This window comes from Triplophysa dalaica, chromosome 16 (assembly GCF_015846415.1).
Source record: "Triplophysa dalaica isolate WHDGS20190420 chromosome 16, ASM1584641v1, whole genome shotgun sequence".
NCBI classification, from domain to species: Eukaryota; Metazoa; Chordata; class Actinopteri; order Cypriniformes; family Nemacheilidae; genus Triplophysa; species Triplophysa dalaica.
The window spans coordinates 14,181,765-14,204,454 of NC_079557.1; the positions used below are offsets into that span (position 1 = coordinate 14,181,765).

Sequence of the window (22,690 nt, forward strand, 5' to 3'; positions counted from 1 at the left end):
AAGTTTCTTTAAATGTGTAAATATTAAACAAACTGCTGGCCAATATTCACCAAAGACTGTCAGTTTAGACCAGATTTAATCCCAAAACGCAATGTACAATATGTTAGTGAATGTTACAGGTCACGGACGCAGCCTCACACATTACTACAATGCTTACCGTATTTTCCACCAAAATAAATCACTTCAGATATTGTTATCTTTAAATGTATGATAAATACGGGCATTTTTGATTTTGTGCTTTTTCAACTTACTATGTTTGCCTAACTTTAATGCACTGCATCTTTGGATGAAATCGTATGCCAAAATGCATAAATGTGGTAGTTACCATCATGACAATTTAACAACTTTATAATAGTTGCATCGCACAACATTGGCTTTTATTTTGAAACAGAAACTCTAGGCGTAACCATAGCGATGATTTCAGCAGTGCGCTGTCTTCACTCTACTGGTAGGAAGCAATACTCACCGGAAGTGAGGTGGCCTACTGGAGAGCAAGCGAGAAATAAACACGTAGCCGACAAGTGGTGGTCGCCTACGAGAGATTTGAAGCATAAAAATACAAACAGATGGAAGATTAGACACGACACGCAGCTATTAAAAGCCAAAAGTAACATATACAGCGGAGTTTTGCGGCGGAAGGTAAGACACAGCACGTAACTTAGTAACGTCAATAGGGACTGCTATAGCTAATCGGCCAATCCACTCCCAACTTAATACTTGTCAACATATGGTTGGGTTATTAAAATATGCTTTGCTTCATGTTAAATGTAAGTGTTGTAAATTAGTTAAAACCGTTCATGCTTAGCTTTTATGTTATGCTAAATTGCTTAGCATATGCGTATCAAGCAGAACCTGGCAAACCTTTAAAATAAATTGAATACTGAAAGCTTAACTATTCAATTTCACTTTCAGTATATTTAAAGTAGACAGTAGTTCTTTTAGCATATCCGTACTCCAATATGTCTACCACAGGAAGTACAGTGTACTAAAATGCCAATGTAAATAACATTTATTAGCATCATAAGGATGTAGGTATGCTGGCAATAATGGTCTGATAACATAGTGTTTGAGTGTCATAAAGTTTGTATTTTTACAACTTTCTATGTCATTGGTTTACTCTGAACTCTTCCTTAAGTATGATTTGTTAAAGGTTTTTTGTGTCCTCTGTAGTACAAGATGGTGCGAGCAGCTCTCGTGACGACCACCAGTCTGGCTTTGACTGGGGCAGTAATTGCCCATGCCTACTTTCTCAAGAACCAGTTCTACCCGACTGTGGTATACCTTACCAAAAGCAGCCCTAGTATGGCAGTAAGTTATTTAAATAACAAATCTCCCAAGCAGAAAATGCAGTTGGACACATCGTAATCTGACTTGGTTGCTTTTCCCTGGCAGGTTTTATACATTCAGGCTTTCGTGTTGGTATTCCTACTGGGAAAATTTATGCGGAAGGTCTTTTTCGGCCAGCTGAGAGCCGCTGAAATGGAGGTAGGTTTGTAAATGGAATTGTGCTTGAATTATCCCCATAAAGGCTTTATTTTCCCATTTTCACTGTTCTGTTCATATTCTTTAGCACCTGATCGAGCGCTCCTGGTATGCTGTAACAGAGACATGTTTAGCCTTCACGGTGTTCAGGGATGATTTCTCTCCTCGCTTTGTGGCCCTGTTCACTTTGCTGCTGTTCCTCAAGTGCTTCCACTGGCTGGCTGAAGACAGGGTGGACTTTGTGAGTGAACATTTAAAGGGGACGTTAACGTTAAAAAATTGAGCGGAGGATGTGTTAACTTACGTTTTGATCTTTAGATGGAAAGGAGTCCAAACATCTCCTGGGTCTTCCACTTCAGAGTTCTCTGTGAGTAAATATATATTGTAATGTATTAAGTTACGCTGTGGTTATTTTAATGACACTGAGTGCATCTTTTAGTTCCTCTTTTTTAAAATAAAGCTACTTTCGAAAATGTTTTGTGACATGCAAATTTTTTAACTGTCGTGTCTTTAATATCCAGACGCTTCGTATTAGACTAGTACCTCATTTGGAGTTTGTAAAAATTCATTGGTGTTTTTTCTCTTGTGCAGCTTTGGTGGGGTTGCTGGGAGTTTTAGACTTTATGTTTGTCAATCATGCGTGCCATAGCATCATCACCAGAGGAGCATCAGTGCAGCTGGTGTTCGGATTTGAGGTGGGCGTTGTTAGTGATGAGATTTGGGCACCACATATTTTTTTCAAAAAATGTAAAAATCCTGTTATGCAAATGTGCAAAACATTATCACATGGTTCAGCAGTTTACAGAACACTCAATATTTTAGAGAAGTAGATTTACAATAGGCTTTAATGTGTGATACATACCTTCTTTATCTCTTTCAGTATGCAATACTGATGACTATGGTTCTCACCACCTTCATCAAATACACTCTACATACAGTTGACCTCCAAAGTGAAAACCCATGGGACAATAAGGCTGTCTACATGTTGTACACAGAACTCTTTACCGGTACGTCCTAGAAATAACACACCAACAGACAATAGAAAGTATCTTCACCTACAGACTAGATGCATAATCATTTTATATCTGTTTGCAGGTTTTATAAAGGTGATTTTGTATATGGCATTCATGACCATAATGATAAAAGTGCACACATTTCCTCTGTTTGCCATCCGGCCCATGTATCTCGCGATGAGGTGAGTGATCATCTGTTTCCACTGTGTTCACACCAACCCTTGTCAACACTAGCATTTGATCGTTTTTCTCCCCTTTCAAATGTTTTTTCTTTGTATTAGGCAATTCAAGAAGGCTGTAACAGACGCCATCATGTCTCGACGAGCCATCCGTAATATGAACACTCTGTGAGTATCTCTGAAATACTGGAAAACAAAACTCAGAAAATAAATTTGAATATTTATTAGGAATTTATTTTGAATTAAATTTCAATTTAGCTATCCCGATGCCACCCCTGAAGACTTGCAGGCCACCGACAATGTGTGCATCATCTGCCGTGAAGAGATGGTGACTGGAGCTAAGAAACTTCCCTGCAACCACATCTTTCACTCAAGGTTCATGTCCACTTTTGACAACTACATTTAAGATATACAGCCGCGGGAAAAATAATGAGGCCATTTCTGAATTTAAAATCTGTATGTATGTTTTGGTGAAATTCTATTTTTTTATTTAAATCCATGAATTACCAACGATATTTCTCCCAAAATCCAAATAAAAATCTTGTTTCTACTTGCATTTATTTGCAAATAACATGATTTGTTTGGTCAAAATAACAAAATATATATTTTTTTGTGATAAACTAAATTCCCATCACAGTTTTCATGTGTCTTGTCATGCTGTCAGTGTTTCACATTGATGACTTTGTCACTCCTGAGGTTTTCAACAGACACTGGAATGGCAGCAATATATTTTTCAATTTTATGTCTAGAAATATTGATAAATTGCAAATTTGGTCTCTTAATTTTATCTGCAGATGTAAATTTCTCTGTTTTTGGTGTTGATCTTAAAAACTTTGGTCCCTCGCATTGTAGTTGCCTTCGCTCGTGGTTCCAGAGACAGCAGACCTGTCCAACCTGTCGTATGGATGTTCTTCGAGCATCCCAGCCAAACCAGACTCCTCCTCCAGCTCCTGCGCAGGCACCCGCCCCTGCTGCTCCTGCCGCTGTCCCTCCACCAGTCAACGGTAGGCTTTTGGGAACTAGATCCAAAACATACTAAATGCTGGGATGCCAATTGGCAACCGAAAAAAAACCCTTTGGTTGCCAAATGTTGCATTTTTATGAGCATGGAACTATAAGCTGAACAGTTTCTTTTATAAAATAAAACAGTTGCCCAAGGTATGTTGCCTCAGTTTCCTCCGGGAATGTTCCCATTTTGGGGTCCTTTCCCTGGGGCACCTCCACCTGCTCCCCCTGCTGCTCAGGCAGCCACTGACCCTCCACAGCACGGCACAAATGGAGTGCAAACGCAAGGAGCAGGTACAAAACTTTAGTTTCTACTGATTCATTAGGGAAGTGGAACACTCATTTGTCTTTGGAAGTTTTTTAATTCTCTCCATCTGTCATTTAAAATCAGGAGCCAGCAGCTCTACACAGCCTTCTGCAGATAGCGCTTCACCAGCTCCAGGAGCCATGCCTGGATTCCCATTTTCAATGCCACCCCCTTTCCCATCAGCCCCATGGTTGCCGATGCCTCCTCCCCCACCCTTCAGTATGTGTCATATCCAAATGGTCTGAGATTAACACTTGTATGTGAGGTTGAAGCTACAAGGGCATGTCGGTTTCGATTGTTAGACTTGTCTTTGACGCTTTCTCTCTATGTTTATTAGTGTCATCCATGCCACCTCCACCAGCATCTCTGTCCACCATGTCAGAAGCTGAGCTCAGAGAACTGGAGCAGGAGGGCAGGAGAGGTTTAGAAGCCAGACTGCAGTGCCTTCACAACATCCACACATTGCTGGATGCTGCTATGCTCAACATTCACCACTACCTCAGCACGGTGGCTACATTAAGGTATGCAAACATTGCTTGAGGTTTTATAGCAAGTGGCACATGGAGTTTACACAACCGCAATCCCCATATTTACTTTTCTTTCCAACTTTCTGTTCAGTCCTCCTAGATCAGAAACTAACACAGGTGAGACAAGTGCAGCAGCGAATGAGGAGTCCTCTCCCTCCACCGACAACTCGGAAATCCCCAGTCAGGAAAATGAGACTCAAAGTAGTAAGTAGCCAAACTATGATTATGACTGCCGTTGTTTAAAATGAGGGCTGTTTAGTTTAGAACTGAATTGAAAATGCATTTTATTGTCTTAATTTGAATTGAATTAGAATTAGAATTGAAGTTTCATTTCCTAGAATCATTAATTATCATAGTCAAATCAGATTGAAATTTTAATGTTATGTAAAACTGTTGTGGACATTTTGTGATGCCATATTGTGAAATGAAATTATGTTTTAGCAATTGCCTTATTGTTTTGACAGACTTGCATTGAGTTGGCGAATTTATCTTGATTTTTTTCTTCTCATTCATAGCTGGACCTGTAAATGGAGCTACTGGTTTTTCCCAACCAGATTCCACCACAGAAGCGGACAAGGAAAATGAGGGAGAGTGTGATGATGACGGTGAGCCAGGTGCCGCCGAGTTGAGAAGGCGTCGTCTTCGCAAGCTGGAGACTGCTCAGACCCCTGACCACTGATGATGTCATCCATAAAACCATGCAATTGACTTCTGACAGTAGGAATGCTTCTCACTGACTCCCCAGGGCACTTGGCATGCGGAGATGTCAAATAATTCAAGAAAAGCTTATGTGTTCTTACATGTTACTTAAGTGGGGCACATCAAGACACCTTCATGTGTACGGAAAATACTCAGGTAGAGAACTGGATTCTGGGTAATTTTGCAACAAGGATAAGGAATGAAAAACTTGCATCCTGAAGGTCAGCTGTCACGTTTGATTTAAGTATTTGGTCAGACTTTAAGTTCTGAATGTGATTTCTGGTTCTCAGCGGCTAATTTAAAGGATGCGTCTTCAAAGAACAAGGTCTGTGGATTTCTCATGTGCCCTTAAAATTTGATGTTTTCCCCTTTTTTCTGTATTTTTATTATTTCTAGTTCTGTGTGATTGATTTTTCATAGATCAGATTGGGTTGTGTTTGAGAGCTCATAAACCAAACATCTGAGTAAATTTATTTCTGTACATAATGTATAAAGTGTTTTATTGGGAGGATCTGTACATACTGCAAATAAACTGTACGAGAAATATTCGGAATAGATTGACATCTGTTTAACCTCAAAAACAGTGATGAACAGTCACGGTGCCCCAGGTTACATCAGCTTTATTAATTTGACATAAATGTAATGGAGAATTTGCTTTCTGACTACGTTTGTTTTTTTGATGGCAAAATAGTCCAGTGAGAATCCCATAAATATATAAGCAAATTACATTTAGTTATTGAATTTATTATTAAAATATATCCAAAATATCAGCACAAAATTAATACCAAAAATTACTGATCCCTTTAAACACCATTTAAAGTGGAATGTCATTATCCCGAACACAATTCCTATCTGAAAATGTAATTAATACATTATAAAATACGATATAATAAATCATAAATGTGGTGACAATTCACCTATCAATAATTAAAAAAAATGTTAAAAGATTATCTTTTATGATGAGCATTCAGTCTCTTTGTGGTCAGCTTTACAAAGTCAATGTGCAATTTCAGAAGTTCAGGTGCTTCTAACATTAGTGCAAGAATACCTATTGAGCTACTCAACAGGAGGAGGTAATGCCTGAGAGAATCAGTCACATCTCTACAGCTTTGAGCTGTGGGTCAGGTCTGTGGAGTTGAGTAAAGAGAGTGATGCTGGTTGCCCTGCTCAGTCCTGTTGAAGAGGAGTGGGGTCGTCTCACTAGATCCAAACCAACTGTTAGGAGAGTTTGTTTCACATAACTGATTCAAAAAGATTTAAAGAATGTTGATTTGAGGTAACCAAACTACCTGCTATTTGGATTTATGCTGTGACTCCATAGAGAATCGCTGTCACCATCCATTCCGCGAGGATCATCAAAGAAATAAGACTGAGAGTTACACTTGTTGCAAATAGCCGGTGTACAGTTCTGAAATATAAACAAATCAAGCGTATTAATAGAGTGTCATATGTACCTGAACCCGTTAGAGCGCAAATGCACGTCTTCAAATATAAGCATGATTTCCGAAATTCCTTTGAATACATTTTATGTTATTTAGACTATTATTTCATCATATTATTGCAAATAAATGAAATACAGTTACGAACCTTTTCTCGAGAAGGCTGGCGAACTCTGAAGATAATAATAAGTAATGTGGTGGGTAGCAGCTCCCAAATGAAAAGCACAGCTCCGAAGATAATGTAGCCTCTATCTCCAAGTTCACTGCGAAGATCAGCCTTAAAAAAAAAAAAGAATCACAAACTGTCCAGAAACACATTCATCTGTGCTTGGTGAAGTGTGATTACAGCATACCTGATCAGAGATGTTGTACCAGTCATAATCAAAAGCCTCTACTTTATGATTCTGTGACAAAAACACTACAGCCAGGTTGTAGCATGCCCTGCTAGAGAAGAGTAGGATCACACCTGCCCCCAGAACAGCGGTCCGGCAAAGGCCCTATAAGAATACAACAAAATGAATAGACTGAAGGAGATTCATCTAAAGTTATTGAATCGAATACTTTTTAAAGTATGTATTACCTTTCGGCTTAGATAAGCCAAAGTGGGGGAGGAGAATCGTGTTAACAGGAGTAGAGATGCAGCCAGGCAAACAGCTTCCAAAATAAACAGAAGGTCATTCACCAGCACCCGAACCAGCACCAGATTCCACGCTTCATCACCCGAACCGACACGATCCTCCATGCTCGCACAAACGACGTTGACACACAGGAAAATGACACTCATGGATACGTACAAACAGCGAGCCACCAATCTGAAAGTTTAAGTCGAACACACATTCATTTGTTATTGTCAATATTCACTTTTAAACTATTAATAATTCATATACAAGTACTTGAATGCTCTTACAGTCCTTTACTGGGCTCCATGTCGAATAAGCTTCTCACTTTAAGCAATTCCTGTCAAAAGAAAATATCGTTCTTGTTTGACTTTTGCGAACAACACATTATACTGTATTGTACAGTGAACATAACTTGTCTTACCTGAGTGAAGTAGAGGTTGAAAAGGCTTAAAGTGAAAAACTGCAAACATACAGGGAAACAATAGAGAAGCCAGTAGGCCGGAGTGGGCAGGTGGTTGGCCGCAAGGGCATCACGAAAATAAAATGAAAAGAGGGTCGCACGGAGGCCTGCCCAGAACAGGCAGAGGAAAAGAAAAACGCTCTGATAGCTCCATCTCTTGTGTCGATAGAGTAAAAGTAACCAAAGCTGGATGTATACAACTACAAACAGACTCCCATAAATAAGGGTGTAGAAAACGGTGACACCCAGTTCAACTGATGGGGCCACTGCTGGTTTAATAGGGGAAGGTGGGATTGAATCCTGCATTATGATTTGTATAAAAAATAATTAATGTTAAAGGTATTAAACTGCATTGTTTACGTTGCAGCTTAAAATAATCATAATAAAAAACTAAAATAACATGTCTATTAACAATGAACTAAAAAACATATGTCGACCTTAACGTGTGAATTGTCATTTGTGTTGAAACGAATGTTTTGCTCAACAACAAAACAAGTCGAAAATGTAATAAGTAATCAGACAACTTCCCCGTATCTCCCTTGTCATCTGCACCTGCAAAATAATAACGAAAGTATTTAACGTAACAAAGTCACAGCCAAAACTCGACATTAAAACATCTGTAATATTTAGACTGACTATTTAACGACTCTTCCGCTTAACAAAATAACAACATCAACGTTGGCTGTCTCGTCTCTAAACCGATTAAGCGCATAAACAGAAGTGAGAGTTTATCGTTAACCGAGCGCGATGATGACAGGCTCACCTAGTTTATCACTTTAATCTTCTTTTCGTCCGGAAAACAGAATATACTCCGAAAAATCAATCATCTTGCAACCGTTTAATGTGTCATACACTTTAAAATGCTTGAACGTTAAAGTGTTTAGCTGCGTGACGTTAGCTAACGTTGCTAAGTTGTTAAGTTTAAAATCGATTTGCTAGTTCACAACGCAAAGATGACGAGAAACAACGATGGGCCTGTTAAACAGTCGCTGTAAACAATATAAAAATATCTTACAGATTCCAAATATTGTACACGACGTTAAATCCGATAAATCCGTACGCTCATCGTTGAGTTCCGTTCCTTCAGGCTGAGTTTTGTTATGAAGTGCGCTATCAAAGAAACGCATCTTCATTGGCGACATCTAGCGGTGCATGCTGGTAAAGCGGTCAGTAAACTGAGGTGCACTACCGCGCTTCCCCTATAGAGGGAGCGCTCAGTCAACGCCACTTGTGTTTGATAGGAAACGGCGGTTAGTTCAACTTTAACTTTTATCTTATTTTTGCCAGTCAGTTATATAAACATTTGATCACACGGTACCTGGATGTTTTTTAATAACCTGGTTTAAATGACAAAGATACTGTAATTCAACTCATTCTATAGTTTACAAAAGTTAACACTAAACACTTCGTATTGTATTCTATCATGTAAATCGATGTGATATAATGGTTCGCAGGAGCGGCTTTGTGCACATTGAGAGACAGTGACTCAGTAACTATGTAAATACATGAACTCATAGGATCGTGCAAAGTAGGCGAGGTTTTCTATCTCACTTTTCCTCTCTCTCTCTCTCTCTCTCTCTCTCTCTCCCTCTCTCTCTCGCGACGCGCATATTCGCTCTTTTTTTCTTCATTGCACCGCACTGTGTAATTCTGCAGCCACGTCGCAGACACAAACACCATCGCTTTTTAAAAACCTTTCTCTAAACACAGCTGGGCTGAAAACACCGATAACTATTGTATCTTCTCGTCTATTTAGTAAGATAGTTGATTGTGAAGTATTTATTTTATAACCTGCTTTCTAGTTGCGGAAAAGTTGTGGTTCCTCTCTTCTGTGGTCATGGTGAGTAACGAAGCTTTCGCGCTTGCTTAGGGAACACAACTCCTTGCTAAGTGTTCTTAAAAGGTGACAAATCGTTTTTTTTTTGGCGTTTCTACATGTTTATTTAAACTGCGCCATCGTTTCCGGTCTTTTAACAACTTAATTAAGGAATGTTTATGTCATGAATCGTTTGTTACATGTTAATGTCTAGTATATTTAGAGCTGCAGTGATGTAGTATTTCCAATGACTGTGTGCACACACACATAATAATAGTTTTGTTGACACACAATATGTTCTCATGCAATAGGATCCTGATTATTCGCTAGGTGAGGAAGAGAATGAGAAGACAACATCCGAGAGGAAAGAGGATGGAGAAGAATCACGCAAAGCAGGAAGAGCACCATTGTCCCGCATTCCTACCTTTCAAAGCGCCTTTGCCCGCAAGCGAGTTACCGTACAAAGTGCAGAGTCATCGCCGAAGATGGATGTATCCAGTCAGCCGGGCCAAAAAGAGCGAGCAGGCTCGACGGAGGCTGGACGAGTGAAAATGTCAGTTTATGGGGGGAGAGAAACAGCACTGCCCGTCCCATCCGCAAATTTGAACACAAGCAGTACCGATGTATTGTCTCAAGGTGATATCTCCACCTCCAGTCCTCCACATCTGAAAAGAGATCATGCCTTTGATCAAACACCTGAGAATACAGTGGACGCTGATGAGGTTAAATCAGCACTGCAGCGTCCCCCGCTCAGGAAACTCCAAGAGAAACATGTAACCTATGATCTCATCACAGAGCCCCTTTCCGAAATTGAGTCTGCAAGCGGAGAGACCCTTTCTGAAGATGAACAGATCTCAACGCAGGACGCTGTCTTGGAGGATCTGAGCTCATGCTCCTCCGTTGATCATCAAGAAACTTCTGATCAACCTTGTGGAGAGAGTTTGATAGAGGACTTTGAAGATGAAAGCGAGAAAGAGACTGTATACCAACCGGAGCCGGTTGAAGAAAATTGTGTCAGAGAGACCGATGTGAAACAGCGCACTGTTCTAGATAAGGTTGATGGAGGCATGCAGGATGAAAGTGCTATGAAACCGTCAGATCGCAAAGACTCAACAAAATGCTTGAAAGAAACTAGAAAGACAATCAAAGGGGAAGATGATAGTCATGCAAAACAAAGCAAGACCAAAATGCACACACCCTCAAAGGTAGGGTGTATTTATTTTATTTAATAACACAGGATTACATAAATATTGATGCTGTTGCTTATTATTTTGTTTAGGGATTCAAATAAACAGATAACTCATGTGCCGTTTGGCTTATGGACATGAATCACACCCTAAATTACGGAAGACGTGGTATTAGTTTTTTAAGCAATAAGTGTCATCCTTGTCTCATACCTTTCTCAGGACGATTTACTTTGATGCACATTTGTTTTGTATACGTTGCAAAAATATAGGCATTCAGGTTCTGTTGCTTGGATGCGGCTATTTTGTTATCAAACAAACCTCGAATTTCAACAGATGGAATGTGTGAAATTTCACAGTCACATTTCAAAGAGTCATTTCATCACCTCTCAAGGATCTCTGGTCTCATAGAGATGTTTACATAATTCAACAGTAACTCTTTAATAATTAACTTTGATACAGAAAAAAGGAAGGAGCTGTCCTGTTTTCTGTCTCCTCCCCTCCGTTCTTCTGCTCTTGGGTGGATTTGGACTGCACATCTGGCAGTATGGAATCCCTAAATCCGTATCGCACCTAATGTCACAACTGGAGCTTCACTGGCTGGAATCTTTTTGGATGCCACAAGAGACATGCACCTCTGACTGTAGGTAAGAAGAAATCCGATATGTGCATTTATTTCTAAATAAAATGGCATTTTTTTAAATTGCCGTATCTTATCAGGCTCACTCTTGTTGAGAGTCTCCCGGAGGGCGTGTACTTCCCTTCCGGGTCGCCTCACCTGCCGAGCATCTCAGATGCGTGGACTAACTTACTAAACAGAGCAAACCGCTCTGCCCACATTGCTGCCTTCTATTTGACCCTCCAAGACTCAGACCTGGGCCTTACAGAGCCCTCTTCGGCACAGGTAAGGAAGTTTATAAACACACAACTTAGGCAGAAGAGCACAATTTGCATTTGGGTAGTAGACAAGCGAATATGCAAATTTGTCCTATGGGGTGATGGCAAATGTTAGAAAAAAAACTAAACAATGAAGCTAAATCTCCCGTTGCTATTTTATATGATAAATATTAATATTAACACTATAAAACAATGTAATATTAACAGTTTGTTGTCTAAATTTTGCTGTCACACCATAGGACACATGTACGATCTATGTACAAACTACCCATTTGCAAGATCGGACCTACTTTGCATTAGGAATGGATGTTTCTGTTTTGTTTACACGTTTATGATTTGTTCTGTTGACCACTGATAGTGGTTATATGGGAAAGCATTTGTTTTATTTTATAGGGCAAAGAAGTGTTTAACCAACTAAAGCAGCTGGAACCAAAGGGAGTTAAATTGAGGATCGCTGTTAACGCCCCGCAGCCATATATCGCAGACACAGACGAACTGGTAGCAACCGGTAAAACCAAATGCCTGTTGGACTTTTGTATGAAACATACATGTCACGAATAGGCGTCATGTAACTTTTTTGTTTAGCACTTCTGCTTTGTGTTTTTTCGCAGGGGCTGAAGTCAGGGGAATTGATCTACAGAGTGTCACTGGCGGCATTTTGCACACCAAACTATGGGTTGTGGATAAGAAACACATGTATGTAGGGAGTGCTAACATGGACTGGAGATCTCTTACCCAGGTACATTTAAAACAGTCAACTTGGGGGTCGTGTTACTACTGGGTGGAGATATATACATTCATATATAATGTAATCTGGTAATTGATCTAGTGTACATTACAGTTAATTACTACAGAGCCAAAATGAGCTACATTTACATTTATGCATTTGGCAGACGCTTTTATCCATAGCGACTTACATTGCTTTAACCTATACATTTATACTTTGGTATATGCAATACCCTGGGATTGAGCCCACAACCTTGAGTTGTTAACGCAATGCTCTTACCATTGAGCTACAGGAAAACTAAAAAGAGATATGCTGTCAATAACTTTAATGTATATGTTTTGCAGGTGAAAGAGGTTGGAGTATCTGTGGAAGACTGCAGCTGTTTAGCTCAAGACGCCTCACGGATATTTGACCTTTACTGGGACATTGGAGCTCAGAAGAATGAATCTCTACCTCCATTCTGGCCGGCCCGGTTTTCTGCCCTCTCCAGTGCTAAGTACCCGTTAGCTGTTAAATTCAACGATGTCCCTGCACGTGTCTATTTGTCTGTGAGTTGTGTGACTCTTACATGTTGACTTCATTTGTTCACTGTTCATAATTCATAGTTTTTGTTACATGTCTTGTCATAATCACCCATTTTGAGTTCAATCTATCCTTTGGAGTTAAATGTTATATGTTTTAGGAATGATTTCACTTCATGTTTTTACTTTTCATTGTATAGAGTGCATGTAGTACTATGCGTGAGTCATATTGTCCTGTTTGATTCATGTCTCACACATGCATTTTCAGTGCGATCTATATTTACTTAACATTCGGTTTATTCTTTTAGAGTTCCCCTCCTGCTTTATCATCATATGGGCGTTCTGATGACCTCTCAAGTATCCTGTCAATAATCGCTGATGCTGAGAAGTTCATCTACGTGTCTGTGATGGATTACCTTCCACTTTCCCAGTTCACAGAACCCGTTCGGTAATTTCAACTGCAACAATCTTAAACAGGAAAACAATCATTATTTTAAAATATTTGTACAAATTTTTATGTGGAGAGAATTGCATGAACAAAGTGGACATACAGTAGCTCAGCTAAGAGGTTTGCTCAGATCACAGTTTTGGTCACTACTGTTTAGGTTTTGGCCCGCCATTGACTTGGCCCTTCGCGAAGCTGCTTGTGTGCGAGGTGTTGAGGTGAAGCTGCTGGTCAGTTGTTGGAGTCACTCTCCTGGTGCCATGTTTGTCTTCCTCCAGTCTTTATCAGTCCTCAACACACCCCCTCTGAGCTGCAAGATTCATACCGTATGTTTCTGTCTGTTCATCTCACTCTCCAAATGTTTGTTTGGAGTATCACTGATTTAATGTCTATGCATTTTAATTTTACAGAAAGTTTTTGAGGTGCCTTCAAATCGAGAGCAGCAGAGGATTCCATTTGCACGTGTCAACCATGCCAAATACATGGTGACTGATAGAGTTGTTTACATTGGTATGTTTGATGTCCCCCTACACAAGCAACATTTCACACATTATCTTATTTCACATATGACGCATGGTTGTTTAAAGGACAATACATATTGCAGCTAGAACGCTGGTTTGGCACGGCATCAAACACGCCTGCCAGCAGTATAAGCCACACACTATAAATTCAAAATTATTATAATATTCCTCTGATGAGTAAGTGTTATATTATGTTTTACAGGAACCTCCAACTGGTCAGAGAATTATTTCACCCAGACAGCAGGGGTTGGGCTGGTTGTGAATCAGACAGGTTCGGAAGTAAGGGAAGGCCAGCAAACCGTTCAGAGCGAATTACAGAATATTTTCCAAAGGGACTGGCATTCACAATATGCTCAAACCCTTACCGAAGCTCACGCAGAACATTGTAGTGGAATAAAGCTTACATAATACACTCTCTCTAACTGTATGTTGCTAAGCACTCTCATTTAAAAAATAAAAACATCGAAAACCATGAACTCATTCAAACACAAAAAGTCTTCCCTGCGGCATTGCTGCCTACTGTTAACTTATTCATGGTGTATGTATTTGCTAAATGGATGCTGTGCATTTTTTTTGTTTTGTTTATTCATTATGTGTATATTTGCATTGTGTGACATTTGCCGGAATGAGGACAATCTCCTTGGGCAAGCACTGATATTTGACGTTGCCTACATGTGCATGTAAATGAATTATTGTTATAATAGATGCCTTGGCTGTAACATTAGTTTTTAAAATAAACCAGTTTTTATTACCTGCCTACTCTGTCATCGTTTTTAAGATATTAAAGATCCAATGTGCACTTTTTTGGAGGATCTGTTGACACAAATGCAATATATATATATATGCAATATGTATCTCCTTCGGCAAAGAGGCAAAAACGTGATGACATCTTAGTTCTGTGCCAGCCACAAAAGAGCTTCGAAAGAGAGGGTGAGGGGTGGAGTGAGCCTTGGTTGCAATTTGTAACCTCACCACTAGATGCCGCTAAATTTCACACCCTTGACCTTTAAAATATATATATTTTATTTAAATGTATATCAATTCAAGGCATACACTTACGGTATGCATAGAATATATAGATCATGTTAACTTTAATGTATTTACACACATACTTCGTTAATATAACTTATAACCAAAATTGAAATGATTTACACACTATGCCGCAAATATTAAGAAAACTTGCATGCAATATTTCCTAGTCAAAATATGACACATTCTGCTTTGTGAATTACTAAGTGGGAGTATTGCTGAGAAGTGTTTCTTCTCTTATCTTAAGAGCGGAGGACTGGAGGTCTGTGTCTCAAAACCTGGTGAGTACCCTACCAAGACTATATTTCATACGCATCAAATACGCGTTTGGGACTCTGGAACTATTTATTCCCCAAATGTACTTACTTCAGATCCCGCCAAAACTAATCAAAGTGCAACAGCCGCTTTAAAACGCGCATATGGCGTTAACAGACAAGCTGTCTACATAGGCCACCCACTAGTTTTTAAAACACAGTCCGTGACTTCTCGCAGGAAGTGAAGACACGACCCCGGACGAAGGAAGGCGTTAACAAATGGCTCGTAAAAGAAGCCCGTCAGCTTTATGGCTTCACTCTCATCCGAGTGTAACTCGTAAAATGCCCGTGTGTCACAGAATATTCTTACTTTTATGTTTACTTCAATTCTCTTCTGTATATTCAGACATAACCGACGGGAATGCGGAGCATTTAAAGCGCGAGCACTCGCTCATTAAACCGTATCAGGGTGAGTAAGCTACGTGCTCTTATTGTGGTTTAAGCGGTCCGCTTGTGGTTTGTTATCATATAACCACACTATCACTGGTGCGTTTAAGTTTTTACAATAGGATGCAAGTTATGTTGTCTGTAATGTCACGGGTTGTGTATTTAATTGTTGAATCTATACTAAAGTAGGTACGCCATTGTCCAGCGATACTAAGTATTGTGTCAGTGAACTGCAGGCAAGTTACAGTAACGTAACACAAGACAAACAAACGGGAAGCTCCTTTATTTGAACAAGTGAATGTGTTAATAACGTTTGCAGGATGTGAAGAAAGCTTAGTTTGATGACTAGCTAGTTTTTGTCTGGTTCTACCAGATCTCTAGTTGCATTGATTTTATCATCACTTGTAGTATGTGGTTGCCTCTGTAACTTATTTGCATTCCACGTTAAAACATTTATGTCATGCAAAATGTATGTGATCATGCATACAGGTGTTGGAACAAGTCCCTCAAGTCAATGGGACTTTTGGGGAAGCACATTAGTTACCAGTCAGTATGTGCGCTTGACCTCAGATGAGCGGAGCAAAGAAGGATCCATCTGGAATACAGTGGTAAGTAAAACTGCTTCACTGATATTTCGACACGAGACTGTAAGAAAAACTTTGCTATGATGTGTATTTCCTCTTTGTGCAGCCGTGCTATTTGAAGGATTGGGAGATGCATGTGCAGTTTAAAATTCATGGATCGGGAAAGAAGAATCTTCATGGAGATGGTTTTGCTATATGGTATACCAAAGAGAGACTACATTCGGGTAAGGCCGCCATACAATAAAGCGGAAATGAATTAATACAGTAGGTCCATAAAGTGCCATTGTATGTGTTAACCCCATAGAAACATTTATATTCCTGTGCTTGTTATATATATAAATGTTATAACGCAGTCTACATGTGTGTACTCCATGTGCAGGTCTGTGTTTCATCTGCAAGTGATGTGGTCTGCATTTTTGTTTTTAGTTGATTGTATCATACTTTCATTTAGGGTCAGTCTTTGGAAATCAAGACCATTTTGTAGGCCTGGCTATTTTTGTGGATACCTTCCGTAATGATCTCCAAGGGATGGATGTAAGTTTGCCATACTCACGGGTCCTTCTTTCTCTGCAGGCTCTGTGTTTGGCAGTAGTGCCAAATTCCACGGGTTGGCCATTTTTATAGACACATACCCTAACGATGAGGCTCCGGATGTGAGTTGTTAAAGAGATGTGCAGTGTTTTTGTTGACATGCCTTCAGTTGAAAGAAAGCTTTGCTATTTCATAGAGTTAAAAAAAAACTTTTGAGCCTTTATTGTGTTTGCTGTACTCCTGTTATTTCTATTCATTAAAAAATTCCCTTGCATCAAACCCCTTAGCTTACAAATTGACTGCATCCATTTCGCCCTATAGCCCAAGACTTGTTGCCCACTGAAGCTATGCAGGGCTGAGCCTGGTCAATAATTGGAAGGGAGACCTCCTGGGAAAGCTGGGTTGCTGCTGGAAGAGGTGTTGGTGAGGCCAGCAGGTGGTGCTCACCCTGTGGTCTGTGTGGGTCCTATTGCCCTAGTGTAGTGTTGGTGACACTATAGTGTAAAAGAAAAAGCGCCGTCCTTTGGATACGACGTTAAACTGAGTTCCTGACTCCCTGTGATCATTAAAGATCCCATGGCACTTCTCGTAAAGAGTAGGGGTGAAACCCCGCTGTCCCGGCCAGATTCCCTCCACTGGTGCGTGTCAATCATGGCCTCCTAATAATCCCCACCCTCTAAATTGGCTCTCTCTCCTCTCCGCCTATACCTGGTTTGTGGTGAGCACACTGGCGCTTTTGTACTGTGGCTGCCGTCGCATCATCCAAGTGGATGCTGCACACTGGTGGTGGGTGAGGAGAGATCCCCCCATATATGATTGTAAAGCGCTTTGGGTGTACAGCAATATACAATAAAGCGCTCTATAAATGCCTCATTCATTCATTCAAATGTAATTATAAACTTTTTTAAATTTAAGATGTTTGTTGTAACTTATAGCCAACTAAGGAAAAAATCTTTATAGAGAAGAATATTTCTTTGTTTTTATTGTACCTTAACTATCTTCTTTCACTTCGGAATCTTTAAAAAAATATTTTAAACACCGCATATAAGCAATGCTTTCTTTAGCATGTATCATCTGCATCATATGGTCTTCTTTGTCCTTTTATTTACTCTCTTCGTTCATTATGTGTTGCTTCAAATGTAAGCATTTCAAAAAAATTTGTAAACATATATGTTTATATTTACAATGCTTCTTGATATAGCTTTACAAAATTTAAGTTGTTCTGTGTACGTGATGTACAGTATGAATGTAGCGTAATATTTTCGTTTTGCTTTATATGGGCTGGCATAGCAAATAACTTCCATTCAACAATGTACATTTACATACATAGTTAACACAAAGAGTAAACATATGTCTTATGTATAATATTCATGTTGTCTGATCCTCCAGCGCTCTTTCCCCTATATTTCTGCAATGGTGAATAATGGCTCGCTGCCATATGACCATGGGAAAGATGGACGATCCTCTGAATTGGGAGGTTGCTCGGCTGAAGTCAGAAATAAAGACCATGACACCTATCTTGCTATTCGATACTCCAAAGGCAGACTCACGGTAAGAGGCTTAATAAATGTAAATCAAGTGCATTATATTACTTAATACACTGTCAAGAGTTCTCATTAGGACTCAGATTTCAAGTGAAGGGACGGGTGCCATGGCTTCACCTTATTAAAGTTAACAAAAATGTATTGATTATTACGCCGCATCATCTTATTTTAAGACTAACCGTTTCTGATTATGATATAAACTACAGAAAGTAGAGAATAATTCATGGTTTAAGTCTCTGCTTTGGTCCTCTCTTACTGAAGGTCAGTGTTACTGTGAAAACAGACTTCTTATCATCCTGTTAGAAAAACATCTTGGGTTAGCACACATACTACCCATGACGGGTTTTTGTGATTGAATCATTTCAGCAAAGTGAGAACGAGTGGAACATAACAAGACTGACATAACAAACAGATAATTATTATTATTATTAATAATAATTAATAACACTGCTCGTTGGAATGCTTGATTCTGATTGGCCAGTCGCGACTTTTGCAGGTTCGTTATTCCCAGATAACCTCTCAAAACAAATAACACACGGTAACTTGGATGCAACAAATCATTTTGGCAGGTTTAAAAAAAAATATATATATATATATATTAGTGGTGGGCCGTTAACGGCGTTAACGCAGTGAGACTTTTATCGCGCGTTAAAAAAATTGTCGCCGTTAATCTATTCTCAAAGTTGGGTTGGGAGCTGGGTCTATACTACGCAAGCTATGATGACTTTCACCTTGATATTTTAGCGCGGATGTATACCAGTTTAACTGCACTGTACGGAGCGAGAACGAGATTTTTCAACTCGCGTGATTCGCGTCATTCGCGGAAGCAGAAGCCGCCTCATCATCTCATAACCAGGGCTTCATTCGCGCGATTCGCGCAGCAAGTAGGTCTATTGGCTCTTTGCATTAACATATAAATCACTCGCGCTTGACACGCCATTCGCGTTTGGTCTGAACACAACATAACGTTACTGTGAAATTACCACATCAGACGTGACGTGCTAACATGGATGCAGCTATGAAGCCGCCGGGTTTGCTTCAGGGAATATTAATTTTAAAAAAGCTTCCCAATGGAAACATCGACAAGACTAAGGTTGTTTGCACCTTGTGCAATGCGGAATTGGTTTAAAAAAAAAACACTTTCTTTCAACAGGTAGTGGTCTAGCTTTAGTTAAAATCAGTAACTTTGTATTGAGATCTAATGTATTATGGCTCCTGTATGACATATCGCTTGTTGCTCCCTCACTCTTTGTAAGTCGCTTTGGATAAAAGCGTCTGCTAAATGTAAATGTACTGTAGGAGCTCTTCCAGTCTCAAGTACCACCTAAACGCAAAGAATCCCTTAGCTAATGCGGAAGTAAACACAAGTTCATTTTCCATCCATCCATTTTCTACCGCTTATCCGAACTACCTCGGGTCACGGGGAGCCTGCGCCTATCTCAGGAGTCACAAGTTCATCTTATTGAACATAATTTAATTTTCATCACCAATTATCATAGTAGAACAGCTTTCTCAAGCAGTTTGTGATGCATTTTGGAAACAGGAGATGAGCCCCTGGTCTAATGCGCCACCTGGCTTTAGACACCCGTTCTCAAAGACTTACTTTTAGTCATTATTTGGGTAGCACACATTCTGAATGCCTTCGTCAGAATTCAAATGAGCCATTTTAATCTAGATTAATCTAGATTAATTTTGGAATTAATCTAGATTAATCTAGATTAAAAAAATTAATCTATGCCCACCACTAATATATATATATTTTAATAACATGACATTATATTTACAAATGATCAAACCAAATTGCCTGTTTGTGACATCTGAACGTCGTTTTCTTACCGAATCTAACCGGCTTTTCCTCGCAGAAGGTCTGCATTCGGTAAAAATGAGCTAATAAAATATTTCAAATTCACATTTCATGTCAAGTTGTTTTCTCATGTGGCAAGAGGCAGCGTAATAAGTGTTATAATGTACCATCAGCCGGCTGTAATCGTGAAATAAACCCCGACAGTGTGACCAGGACCTGATGCAGTCACATTGTCTGTGTTATTTCTGCGATAACAACCGGCTGCCTGTGCATTATCCCTTACTTTACGGTACATGCATGTCATATTTGATATGTTTAAAGCAGTGGTTCTCAAATGGGGGTACGCGAGGTGTACGCGAGAGAAACTGACATTTAGGAATAAATAATGAAAATCAATAAATTATGTTAATAGTATTTATATTTAAAATTAGGACTACACAAAGATTTATAAAAATAAATTTAGATATAATAAAGGATTGACTCTCATTTCACTCTATTTTAAAGTAAAATGTTGTTTTCTGGTTAAGGGGAACTTGACTTCATAAAAAGTCAAGAAAAAATCATAAAAAGGGGTACTTAAGCCAAAAAAGTTTGAGGACCACTGGTCTATAGGATTGTCCTGTCCTAGACGTGTTTGAGAGCTTTGTGTTCTTGTTTAAGTGATTATATATTAATAACCAATCATGAGAGCTTGATTTACCTAAGTAATGACGTAGTTAGTTGACTCTGTTAGCTTAAATACTACTGCATTTTGGATGTAGGGCAGGTCGGCCTGTGGAACTCCTTGAGAGTGCTAAAACTGACTTCTGCTGGCAAAACTACAAAAACATCTTGAGTACATTTTCTCTGATTGCATTCCTAACTCTTTCCTTCATTTATCATATCTTGTCTAAGGGTCTTTTACTGTAATTCCCCTACACAAGGTATCCTCTCCTTATGGTAATGTATTTAGTTTTGTGTGATTTTAAGAAACGCCCTATTTCCATTTAACAAGCAATAGTCGTTTACCCCATCCTCTTTGCAAAACCCAGGTCCTGAGTTCTCAAACTTGCACAATGTTTTCATAAAAAAGAAAGAAAATGTTACGCTTCATAAAAATGATCGCCCATTAATAGATAAAGTAATTTATATGGAAGTAACTCAGCAATATTCTATTTTGACAGATTATGATAGATGTGGAAGACAGGAACGATTGGAAAGAGTGTATTGATTTCGGTGGTGTCCGCCTCCCTATTGGCTACTATTTTGGGGCCTCTGCAGCTACAGGAGATCTTTCTGGTAAGCATTGCTTTAGATAATTCCTAAATGTCTGCAATCATTTTCTGTATGTAGCCCATCATCACAGCGTTTCTACTTTGCAGACAACCATGACATCATCTCTATGAAGATGTATCAGCTGATGGTAGAACATACTGCTGAAGAGGACAACCTGGACTGGACAAAAATTGAACCTAGTGTCAGTCTCCTCAAGTCTCCTAAAGGTAGCACTGCTGACCTGAACTTAGTTTATTTTGGTTTCTGATTCAATTGTCATGTTTAATGAAGACGTGTTTTTTTTCTTCTTTTTCTCTTCTATGTGATGTCTCGCACAAAACAGACAATGTTGACGATCCAACGGGTAATTTCAGAAGTACACCCCTCACCGGCTGGAAGGTCTTCCTACTTCTGTTGTGTGCTCTGCTTGGTATTGTGGTTTGTGCGGTTGTTGGTGCGGTGGTCTTTCAGAAACGTCAGGAAAGAAACAAGAGATTCTACTAAAAGCCTCAAACATAAAAGAACTTTGGAAATCGTTGGTAGAAAACATTGATATGAATTTTTAACATCTGTATAAATGTTTATATTATTGAAGTTTGTTTGCATCTGAAGAGCAGGATATGTAGCTTTAAAGACATTTTTCTTCTGTATGTTGGTCTGGTAAGATTTATGCCTGTGTGCTGAAGTATAGTCAATTACACATTTTCAATGCAGTCTTCAATAGTTCATGTTTATTTTGTGAATGACAAACTTAATTTAGTTACATTCAAAACTTTCTTGGTTTTATATTTTTTAGCTTTGCTTTGGTTTGCTTTGGTTGTGTTATGGGGATCTCTTTTACAAACCTGTATGGTTAGATTTTTAAGAGGGTTTTAATGGACTGCAGAGGAAAACAATTGGGAGTGTCCTTTTAGATTAATCAAATCTATTGAAATGCTATTTTCAGAGGTAACTTATCTGGTCTCATCAACTCTTTAATATGTTTACTTCCCAGTTTTATGTATTTTATACATTATGGACTAAAATGGATTTTCACAATTCAAAGATTTATTCACATAAGAACCCCTGAAAGGACACATTTAAAAAATGAGTACTTTTGATCATATGGAATAATAAATGAACAATGAGAATAATAGTATTGCTGCAGAATAACAAAACTTTAGTTTTTTGAAGTTTCTACATAATTTGTATTAATTTCATACACTTTGCAAATTTTATTTTGCTTCCATGAGAAATGATTGCAATGCACTGATTTGTTTTTACTTTTTACAATAAGAATTTTAAGTAAGAAATGAGTAGGCAGGCAATTGACTAAAATGGTGGCTTTGGTAAGAAAATAAAAAAGTTCTACCAGTTATCTTTTCACGTTTCTGTGTTTATGTGCGATTTTATTTTAACTAC

The 22,690-nt window shown here is 39.0% G+C and overlaps 4 protein-coding genes and 1 long non-coding RNA gene across 8 annotated transcripts in view; 3 read left to right on the plus strand and 2 right to left on the minus strand.

The window, feature by feature from the left end:
• Positions 1-450: 450 nt before the first annotated feature.
• syvn1 (synovial apoptosis inhibitor 1, synoviolin) lies at positions 451-5,765 on the plus strand. The gene is made up of 16 exons (XM_056769597.1): positions 451-639; positions 1,171-1,308; positions 1,393-1,485; positions 1,571-1,723; positions 1,801-1,849; positions 2,074-2,177; positions 2,363-2,489; positions 2,578-2,677; positions 2,777-2,842; positions 2,933-3,049; positions 3,527-3,678; positions 3,824-3,973; positions 4,071-4,205; positions 4,324-4,507; positions 4,605-4,717; positions 5,029-5,765. The coding sequence occupies exons 2-16, from the start codon at positions 1,177-1,179 to the stop codon at positions 5,190-5,192; spliced, it is 1,839 nt and encodes a 612-aa protein (XP_056625575.1). The 5' UTR covers positions 451-639; positions 1,171-1,176; the 3' UTR covers positions 5,193-5,765.
• On the minus strand, positions 5,696-8,861 carry gpr137 (G protein-coupled receptor 137). Of its 3 annotated transcripts, none has more exons than XM_056769601.1 (8): positions 8,747-8,861; positions 7,693-8,283; positions 7,559-7,608; positions 7,232-7,463; positions 7,005-7,148; positions 6,800-6,928; positions 6,502-6,620; positions 5,696-6,412 (listed from the first exon to the last, which is right to left on the minus strand). In XM_056769601.1, exons 2-8 carry the CDS (start codon positions 8,035-8,037, stop codon positions 6,334-6,336), a joined length of 1,098 nt encoding a protein of 365 aa, XP_056625579.1. In that variant the 5' UTR covers positions 8,038-8,283; positions 8,747-8,861; the 3' UTR covers positions 5,696-6,333. The 3 variants fall into 3 exon arrangements, with proteins under 3 accessions (XP_056625579.1, XP_056625577.1, XP_056625578.1); XM_056769599.1 differs by having other exon boundaries at positions 5,696-6,427; XM_056769600.1 differs by having other exon boundaries at positions 5,696-6,427; positions 8,495-8,802.
• A 176-nt stretch (positions 8,862-9,037) lies between these two features.
• On the plus strand, positions 9,038-14,593 carry pld7 (phospholipase D family, member 7). Its single transcript, XM_056769596.1, has 11 exons — positions 9,038-9,571; positions 9,859-10,752; positions 11,194-11,378; positions 11,452-11,635; positions 12,022-12,136; positions 12,240-12,367; positions 12,700-12,903; positions 13,185-13,324; positions 13,482-13,647; positions 13,732-13,831; positions 14,045-14,593. The coding sequence occupies exons 1-11, from the start codon at positions 9,569-9,571 to the stop codon at positions 14,248-14,250; spliced, it is 2,325 nt and encodes a 774-aa protein (XP_056625574.1). The 5' UTR covers positions 9,038-9,568; the 3' UTR covers positions 14,251-14,593.
• The window catches only part of LOC130437934 (uncharacterized), a 50,017-nt gene continuing 37,408 nt past the window's right edge, over positions 10,082-22,690 (minus strand). The window contains exon 5 of the long non-coding RNA XR_008909246.1: positions 10,082-10,212. This is a non-coding gene — a long non-coding RNA (uncharacterized LOC130437934). The remainder of the gene's footprint in view (positions 10,213-22,690) is intronic.
• On the plus strand, positions 15,367-22,646 carry lman2 (lectin, mannose-binding 2). 2 transcript variants are annotated; one of them, XM_056769602.1, is made up of 8 exons: positions 15,367-15,594; positions 16,062-16,180; positions 16,263-16,380; positions 16,608-16,690; positions 18,077-18,238; positions 21,199-21,313; positions 21,397-21,516; positions 21,633-22,646. In XM_056769602.1, the coding sequence occupies exons 1-8, from the start codon at positions 15,405-15,407 to the stop codon at positions 21,791-21,793; spliced, it is 1,068 nt and encodes a 355-aa protein (XP_056625580.1). In that variant the 5' UTR covers positions 15,367-15,404; the 3' UTR covers positions 21,794-22,646. The 2 variants fall into 2 exon arrangements, with proteins under 2 accessions (XP_056625580.1, XP_056625581.1); XM_056769603.1 differs by lacking the exon at positions 16,608-16,690 and adding an exon at positions 16,730-16,809 and having other exon boundaries at positions 15,368-15,594.